Source organism: Alexandromys fortis, unplaced genomic scaffold (assembly GCF_014885135.2).
Source record: "Alexandromys fortis isolate MF-2015 unplaced genomic scaffold, M_Fortis_MF-2015_v1.1 scaffold_45, whole genome shotgun sequence".
NCBI lineage: Eukaryota > Metazoa > Chordata > Mammalia > Rodentia > Cricetidae > Alexandromys > Alexandromys fortis.
Genome location: NW_026067926.1, coordinates 7181091 through 7191260, shown reverse-complemented (window position 1 = coordinate 7191260; position 10170 = coordinate 7181091). Strand labels below are relative to the sequence as shown.

The 10170-nt window shown below is 45.8% G+C and overlaps 1 protein-coding gene across 2 annotated transcripts in view; it reads right to left on the bottom strand.

Annotated features, from left to right (window-relative positions):
- Nucleotides 1-10170, bottom strand: part of Syt17 (synaptotagmin 17) — a 67835-nt gene that overhangs the window by 26475 nt on the left and 31190 nt on the right. For both annotated transcript variants that reach the window (XM_050143371.1, XM_050143370.1), the window contains one exon: nucleotides 1696-1816. In XM_050143371.1, the coding sequence (XP_049999328.1) occupies nucleotides 1696-1816 (121 nt within the window). The remainder of the gene's footprint in view (nucleotides 1-1695; nucleotides 1817-10170) is intronic.

The window sequence follows — 10170 nt, the reverse complement described above, 5'->3', positions numbered from 1 at the left end:
TCCATCCACTCATCCATCCACCCACCCACCCTTCCATCCACCCACCCATCCATCCATCCATCCATCCACCCATCCATCCATCCACCCATCCATCCACCCATCCATCCCCATCAAAGTTATTATCTATGGAACAGAATAATCACCCATCCCCTCCCCATCTCTATACAGTTGCAGTGCTGGGGAAAGAGCCCAGGGCCCCCTGCATACTAGGCAGGGGCTCTACTACTGAGCTATTTTTATTTTTCTAACAGTCTACCCACTGGTTCATTCCTTTATCTAACCACTCATCCACTTATTAATCTACTCCTGCTTTCTCTTAACCATTCTCCCATGTATCCGCTCATCGTTTCCACAGCTGTCTTCTTATCTACTGATTCCTTTTCCTCTTCCCCCACACATCCAGCACTCCCTGAACTCCTTCCCATGTTTTAGGCATTGTGTTCACTTCACAAATGGGGAGACTGTAGATTTAAAGACAAGGAATGATTTTCTCAAGATCTAGCTGGTGGAGGCAGAACCGGGTTGGAGGCCACCCAAAGCAGAAAGCCATTCGCAGGGTGGTGGGCTCACAGCTTATACACAGGAGAAGAACAAAGGCAGAACTAGAATTGCCATGCTTTGGTCATTTTAGTTTAGAAAGGCATTTGCGCAGGTGACTGGAGTTAATGTTTCTATAAGCAAGCCAGTGAGATAAACACTATCATTATACAGTTTTCTAGACAATGAAGCTGACATATACAAAGGTTAAGTAACTTCTCCACGCCAACTTTGCAAGCCGCACAGACACATTTTATGTCAGGCAGTTTGACTTCCTGCCAAAGAGCATCCTGCCTCTCCATTGTGGTGAGTTGGAATGCTCCAGCCACGGCAGTGCTTTCCCAGCCACGGCAGTGCTCCCCCCCCCACGGCAGTGCTCCCCCAGCCACAGCGGTGCTCCCCCAGCCACAGCGGTGCTCCTCTAGCCCTCTTGAAGCCTCTACTTTCTAGTGTGGCTTTGGAGACTACAAGGTGGAGTCTAGGTTCAGCTGTCATCTCATTGTAAACAACTTCCTTTGGCTATTGGATTTTAGCTGAAGCAAGGAAGCCCAGGATGGTTTCAGTTATAATCGCATCCTCGGCTGTCATGGGAAAAGATGGAATGGAATCTGGGCTTTTTGTTAAATGTGTTTGAGCCAGTTTTTGCTAGAAAGTAGGTAGCACAATAGCTCTTTCAGAGCTGGGATTTAAAAAGAATTATGGAATGCAGGATATGAGCTGCAAAACCCCACCTCAGGCTGGGCCCACCTTCCTTGATCAGAGTGCCAAGCCCCTCATGTACTTCCGCAGCCTAGAGCATGGCATCTGAATTATAGGCATAGGACGTGGAAAAAGCAAGTTGCTTCTCAGTGACTCCCAAGTTCAAAGGAAAGATGGATTTCAGAAGTTATCATACCTGGTCACGTGCGTGAAAGGGCTCCCACGATGACCTGCTTCATCCTAAGACATAGCTGATCACTTATTTTCTTTTTTCTTTTTGAACTTGTATTCTAGTTCTAGATGATGTCCGCCCTTATATGAACACCCTTATGCTATGCACCATCGATAATGTCCAGGACACACACACACATGCATGTACGCACACATACACACAAACTGGGCCCCTCAAACAACAGAGAACCCCTTAGAGATGTGGAGGATGATGGGATTGTGACATACCTGAACCCTGGCTCACGTCAGTCTGCAGGAGCTGCTTGGCTCGTATAATGTCCACATTCAGTCTCCCAGCACTTGGTAGGTAGTTTAGAGACAGAAGCAGCTCCCCCAGCTCCACTTCGTTCTGCAGGAAAGAGAATCATCAGATGGTCACTTTGTCAGTCTTCCTTCTTTGTGTCCCCTGTACGGTGGCTGCGGGTGGGTCAGTTGGCACCTGGTGCTTCTTTCTTGTACTTTTTTTTTGCACACACGTGTGTGCATGCATGCACATGGGGGAACAATACCTTCATGTGCATGTGTGTGAGTTTGCATGAAAGCAAAAAGACAGACAAACGTGGGTGTCATCCTCATGAAAGCATCCTCCTCCTCTAAGACAGGATCTTATTGGTCTGGAGCTCATCAACTAGGCTAGACTGGCTGGCCAGTGAGCCCCAGGATCCTCCTGTCTCTGCTTCCCCAAAGTTGAGATTACAGGCACGTGCTACCATGTCCAGAATTTTTATGGGGGTTGAACTCGGATCGTCAGGAATACAGGCACTTCATCGACTAAGCCATGTTTTGACTTCTTTTAGTTTCTGCATCCAATTATTTTCTTGTCTGTCTCAAAAAGTGTTGCCTGCTCTTAGGACATTTAACAGCAACAACAACAACCACTGTCACAACAACAGAAGTGACGGCCAAGGACGGTGCTAAGTGCTTTATGTGGAAGAGCCAGTTTAGTCTTCATGATGAATCCCAGAGGCAACAGCATTCGTTTAGTAGGTGGTGAAAATGAGGCTCAGCCCAAAGTCACATGGCTGGGAAGATGTAGTTTAGACAAGACAAATTATGGAAGGCTTTTTACATAGCAGAGAGCTACCTGAGAAAGATACTGTTCTTAACTTGTAGCTAACAACAGAGTCCACCCCTTACCACAACTGTGCTCAGCACATTGCCTCTCTTACCAAAGAATATACCCTCCCTCTATGTCAGGGCTATCTCTGGGCTATGAAAAGTCTACACAAGTACCCAGGATGGATGGCTCCATGCTGCCTAGAAAATAGGAGTCCTTATTTTCATGCCTCTATTTGAAAAAATTGTAAAAAAAAAAAAAAAACAATGTCAGCCACTTCAGAGTAGCGAGTCATTCCCCATGTACCCACTGCCCACCTTCAGTAATTATAAACTTTTACCAAATGGTGCTTTATCTATACTTACCTCTATTCACAAAAAAATTAGCTAAATGTTTTAAATTAAATCCCAAGTAGGATGTAATCTTTCCTGTTTAACCCCCAAAAGCATCGCTAGGTGATCACGGCGCTAAAATAAGTATTCTTAGTACTGTCAGCTTCCGGGCATATTAGGAGCCAAAAACGTCCAAGGAATGTCAATCTATACCGTATCTCAGATTCAGGGTTTACCTCGTAATCAATCTAGATGTCGACATCTTCATTCGACCCCATATGTGATTCTGGAATAACTCCTAGACATACACCTTTTTATTAATAATATTTCAGAATGTGTCTCTAAAGATGTCTCATCTATCCCCCAACCATCCAGCTACCTACTTATGCATGCATGCATGCATGCATGCATCCTCCCAATCACCTACTTACTCATGCATACATGCATGCCTGCATCCATCCAAGTCCTCTACCACTATCAGCAAACTGATGGCAAGTGACAATTCTAACACAATGTTCATCACAAAATATTTCTCTATGGCCTGGACATGGTGGTGTGTGCCTTTAATCGCAGCATGTGAAAGGCAGAGGCAGGCAGATCTCGATGAGTTTGAGGTCAAGTTGATCTACATAGGAAGTTCCAGGCCAGCCAGGGCTACACACTTAAAACCCTGTCTCAAACACAAAACAACAAAACCGGATTCCTAGCCGGATCAAGTTAACCTATAAACAAGAAACTACCTCACACTTAACTACAGATTTCAAACTTGTAGTCCACGGGTGTATTTTGTTTGGCTCATATCATATTCAAACAGACAGTTACTAATCATTATGTACTTTTAAAGAGAAAACTAGTTCACATTAAAAAAAATAAAATTTCTTGCTTTGCTTGAAAAACAGGAAGGTCTGCTGGTGCCCAGCCCAAGTGCCCACTTGGCAACTGATGAAGGTTCTTTGCTTGGACAGACTTTATCCTGGGCCCATCTGGGCACTTACTGTGGGAAGCCAGTTTTTACCCAAGGGCCTGCTCACTTCACTTACCAAGAGCCCCTCCCTTACTTTTTCATTATATTTTATTTTATTTATGTAGTAGTTTGTGGGGGTACCCTTCCCCACTGAGCACTCTTGCTGGCCCCCAAACCCTTGCTGTCAATATCTGAGTTCTTACTGTCTCAGGTTCCTCCTCTCCCACCATCCCAGTCGCCTAGCCCGTCTTCAGCAAGGCTGATTTAGACAGAGTCCTTCTTCCTTCCTTCGGAGTCACCCTCCCTCAGTAATATTCCAGGTAAGGACTGAGCCCAAGCTCTGCCCCTCTACAAAATCTCATTGCTGTGCTCCCGATGCCGTCAGGATGATCCTGACTAAGCCTGATTGAGTGCTTTATTTTTTTCTTTTGGTTTTTCGAGACAGGGTTTCTCTGTAGCATTGTTTGGAGCCTGTCCTGGAACTCACTCTTGTAGACCAGGCTGGCCTTGAACTCACAGAGATCCGCCTGCCTCTGCCTCCCAAGTGCTGGGATTAAAGGCGTGCGCCACCACCGCCCGGCCTGACTGAGTGCTTTAATGTGCTAGAAAGACTGTTCTGTCGGTAAAGCATCCACTGCATCAGCCTGTGGATATGTGCTTAGATGCATGAAGTCTGGGTGTGGTGGCACACAGCCACTCCAGTGCTAGGGGCTGGGGGAACGTAGAGACAGGAGGCTCCCTGGAGCTCCCTGGCAGACAGGTCACCCTAGCTGAACTCATGAGTTCTAGGTTCAGAGAGAGGTCCTGTCTAAAAAATAAGGTAGAGAGTGAATGAAAAAAATATTTAATATATACCCATATAAACATGTACATCTTCACAGAAACACACACACATGCATGTACATAAAACATATACACACATCTACACAAATATGTACACATACAAACATGTATATCACAATCATATACATACTCGTCACACATGTACACATCCACACCAACATGTACACACCCACAAATATATACACACAAACATGTACACACCCACGTATACACAAATATGTACATATACAAACACACATACCTACAAACATGTACACATGTACACAAACGTATACACCCACAAACATGCAAACTACACATACATACATGTGTAACCATCAACATGTACACACATATACACACTTACAAAAACATGTACACAATGCACACACAAATATATGCAGACACATGCATACAACATAAACATGCATACACCCATATACACACAGATATGTACACATATAAACATGCAGACACACAAACATGTGTATACCTACACAAGTATGTAAATACACACAAACACACAATATATACACATATAAACATTCATACCACACATACAAATACATATACATACACACATGCTTTCCCATAAACATACACACAAGCATGTACACATATACATACACACAGCATATACACACCTACAAACAAGCACATACCCGCACAAACATGTACATCCCACAAATGTGTACACCCACTTGTATGTATGTGCGCACACACACACATACACACAGTCTCTGATGGAACTGGAGATGTAGTTTAGTGATAGAGCATTTGCCTAGCAAATATAAGGGTTTGACCTCAGGACTGGGAAAAAACTGCCATTGGGTATTTTTTTTCTTAACACCCCCCACTACCAGTTTGGTGAGCCCTGCCCTTGTCAGGTTGTATCCCCTGGTTACCTTTGCCCTTCCAGGTTTCTCTTACCCTGGCCTGGTTGGTCAGATTATCAAGACAGGAAATCTGAACCTGGGTACCCTGGGTCATAAGACAAGCCCAGGGCCCTTGACATAGTTGCTGGTGGCCTCCTGCTGGTCCTTAGGGGCCTGGAGGGTTCAGCATCCTTAGCATCTGACCCCACAGGTGCATCTGTCTTCCTGTCAGTAAGACTGAGGTTACACAGGAGCCAGGCCAAAGGAAGCCATCTAGGTCCTCATGAATTTTCCTCTTCCCAGGTTTAAAACCCCAAGCAACACCTCCCTCATTCCTTCTAAAACCTACAAGCTTCTCAGCTCGCTGATGCCTTCTATGTGGACCGGGGGTGGTTCTGGGAGGGATTAATAGCTCAGTCAGTCAAGCTGCCTAAACATGAAAGAATAAGCTTGGTGTGTTTAAAGAACAAAATGAAGGCTGGGGTGTGACATAGCCAGATTTTAGAGACATCCATGTGAGCCATGGCAAGCTGCTCGGTGGCTGTCCCCATGGGAGCCTGGCTCAGCCTTGGCCATTCTTATAGGAAGTGGGAAGGGATAAGAGGCCTCTGCCTGAGTCCTCAGTACCCAGGAACCTCTCAAGACCTTTCTTCAAGAGGCCTTCAGGAGACCACCTTCAAGAGGCCTGCTGATTCCCTCATCCGGGCCACCAGCTGGACCTTCCGAGGCAGCTTCCTGGACTCATCCCCTTTCTGGCGGTTTCTTGTCTTAAATAAAGCAAAGCTCTTTTATCCTCTTGCTTGTGTAGGCTCTAAGCTTACTGTTCCCTCTTCTTCCCAGGTTCACCCCCACACCAATACCACAGCATCCACTCCTGTCCTTCCGGGGAAGTATGCGTGTCGATCCAGCTGCTCTGCTGCTTGCTCATCACAGGAGTGATCAGTGTGCCGCCTGGGGGACAGTTAGTGAGAACTAAAGAGCAGGCCAACTGAACAGCAGGCTTGATGATTCATTTAACAAGCTTCATTCAATAGTTCCTGGATCCTCCGCCCAGGAGGTGTCATGGTCGTGACCACCACAGCAAGCTGTCAGTAAGACAGCGGCATAGGCCAGGCCCCGTCCCACGTGTGGCTGTAATTCTGTCCTTCCAGCAACTCCAGAAGCCCCCGCGTTTTAAATGAAAGAATCCATTCAAACCATGCAGTTCAGGTTAGGGATGACAGGCAGGGTGCAAGCTCAGCTCCCAACTTTAATCTCGCATGATTTTCTTGACAGTTAAGGGGCAATAATAGACATTTATCAAGCCAAACATAGTCTACTGGGGGATACTAGGTGAAAAACATGTCACAGCCCCAGGGAATGCATGTCTACCTACATGGCTACCGTCAAGATGAATAAATGGATCTGCAGAACAGAAAACATGACCGGTGAGACTGCTCAGAAGCCACAAGGCAGAAGGACAGAACTAACGTCTGCAAGTTGTCTGCTACACAGATGAACCTGGAAAACATGCTTGACACAAAAAATCATGTGCTTTATGATCCCATGAACATACAGAACATCCAAACTGTGGTGGTTAACCTTGACAGTCCACTTGAAGGAATTTAAAGTCGCCTATGAGCTACAGTCCTAGGTGTGTCTGTGGGGATGTTTACCTGAGTAGGGAAGACCCACCCTGAATATGGGGTGCACCATTCCATGGGCTGGGGTCCCAGACTGAATAAACAGAAAAAGGATGCAACAAGCTGAGGACCAAAATTCATTGTGTTCCTCCCTGAATACAGATGCAATGTGACCAGCTGCCTCTCTCCCCCACCATCACGCCTGTCCTCCATGATGGTCTGAGAGCTCAAGCAATGAGCCTAACAACCCTTCCTTCCTTAGGCAGCTCTTTGCAGGAATCTGGGTACAGAGAGCACAGGGACACCTTCCAGGCTCTGAAAGAGCAGGAATGCAGGGCGACCTTGTCAGGGATACAAAGCCTTGTCTGAGTGACGGAATGTTCTGGAATTAGGTAGAAATTATGGTTGTACTCCACTGAGGGTCCCAATGCCAGTAACTGTAGACTTTAAAATGGCCACATTTATATGATGTGATCTTAACCTCCATTTAAATGGGCATCATAAGGCCTGTGGCACACTAGAGAGCTTGAAGTTTGATCCACACTCAACTCAGCAGGATGTGGCCACCAAAGCTTCCTGGAGAAGGATGAACTGGAGACAGGTCTTAAAATGGAGGTAGGATTTTGTTTAGCTTATCCTGTTGTAGCCGGCTGATGAGGGAGGGAGTGGCGGGGAGGAGGCAGAAATCTTTAATAAATAAATTTTAAAAAAAGAAAAAAAAGAAAAACATTTCAGGGAAGTTGCCTCCCAAACACAGATAGATAGAACCCGGGGGTCCTTTGCTTGAGTTCCATTGCCCTTTCATGCTCAGGTCTTGAATTCTTGAGATTTGTAACACAAAGTTCCAAATAACTTGCTACTAATAATAAAGTAGCAGAGACAGTCAGTAGCTTAGATTTTAAAGAATAAATTAAGACCTTCCTTTATAAATAACCTCACCCCAGGCGATTTCAAGTTGTTATTGTTGGGTTAGTCAGCGGGAAAGATAAGGATGTCTTCCTACGCAGGCAGAACAGGTGTGTGCTGTGGACCCCTGCAGAAGCAGGTGGGACCCATCTCTATTTCAAACAAGAAAGATGTGTATCTTAGGGACAAGAGTATGATATGTCACAAATAACTCTAAAGGGAGTGTTGAGACATTAGAAAGTTGGGGCCAGGGGGAGATGGGGAGATGGTTTGCTGCCCAGGCATAAGGACTTGAGTTCAAATCCCCAGCATTTGTGTAACAAAAAGATATGGCCACATACCTGCCTGTGACTCCAGAGCTGTGTGGGGGGGGGGGGTTAGTGGGGAGAGAAAGGAGGGCTGGGACTTGGTGGCCACCAGCCTAGCTCCATGTTCGGTGAGAGACCCTGTCTCAAGGGAACGAGGCCAAGAGCGATGAAACAGGACACCAGATGCCTTGCTCCATGTGCATGTGTCCACACAGACATGTGCATACACATACTCCATACACGCTCATACATGCAGAGAGGAAGACACAGGCAGACACAGATAGACACACATGCACGCACACACACAATGAACAAAGGAAAACTTAAGGCACTGGCTGGTGCAGGGGTCCTGCAGCTTCCAGGGAATCTCAAATGTCACCTTCTCATCTAAGCTTTCCCATTGAATTAAAGTCAGCCTGGTCCCTCTATCGCGCAGCCTTGTTTTATAGCCTGTGTGGCACTCTGTCCTTACCAGATGTCTTCGTGTTCCCCATAAAGGCCAGCACAACGCCACCTGTTCACTCCTATATAGAACAGAAGTGTCCAATCTTTTGAAACAATGCCATTTCCAAATGAGTCAGGCCACATTCATAGCTACCCTGGGCACACCGATAAGGGTAGTCTCTAACTTACAATGATTCAACTTGGAATTTCTTTCTTCCATGTTTTCTTTGAATTGAGAATTTTGGTCATCGCCTGAGCTGGGGCTATGTGAGCTTTCTCTCTTTCAATGTTGGGTGAGCAGTGAGTACAGCTTCTACCAGCCACAAAAGGACACAGGTGTGCTGTGCTACTAAACTGTGACGTTTGCAAGGTTAGGTGGCATTTCTGTCATTCTAACTAAATGCCTGAGACAATCAACTTACGAAGAGAAAAGGTTTATGGGGCTTTCAACCCACCATAGGCTGACCTTTGCTCCGGGCCTGTGGTGAGGCAGCATATCAGAGTGGCAGCTCATAGTGGAACAAAACCACTTACATTGCGGCTGGTGAAACAGAAATGTATTGGGGAATTGCCGTGTGTTGTTCAAACTCACTGAGAAGCTTGCTCTGGAAGCTGGCACCTTCTTCCCTGTTTCAGATCAAACCATGTTGGTCTCAAGTGTCTTCCAAAGATCCCCATCTTGGGGCACCCTGCCCCCTAAATCGTTAAGATGGAGGAAAGAGAACAGCAACCAGTATGGGGGTTGAAAACACTGTGTTTTTGAGAGCAGTGTAATGCAAACCATCCCCAACAGAGGTCACTGTTCATCCCAGAGCACAAAAATGTCTGTGGTGGGAATGGGAGCCAGAAGCAGAACCACAGAGGGGCTGTGTTGGGAGGTTGTGAGTCCTGATGGTGTGTCCCTGTTTGTTCTCTCAGACCTCTGTCGGATGGCGTAAGCACCCGACTAGATGGCTTGCCATTGACCGATAGCTTCTGCCTACCTGCTACTTGCTGCTCTTACGCTTTTGACGTGCTTAATAAATACACTCATTTTTGCCCGGCAATCTTGTCTACTTCCCATAACCAGGAGGATAGCTATATGTTTTTCTTTGGGATCACCTTCTTATTTAGCTTCTTTAGGATATCAAATTATAGACTCACTGACCTTTATTTATCTCTAGAAACCAATTATGAGTGAGTACATCCCATGTTCATCTTTTTGGGTCTGGGTTACCTCACTCAGGATAGTCTTTTCTATTTCCATCCATTTGCATGCAAAATTCGAGAAGTCATTGTTTTTTACCGCTGAGTAGTATTCTAATGTGTATATATTCCACACTTTCTTCATCCATTCTTCCATTGAAGGACATCTAGGTTGTTTCCAGGTTCTG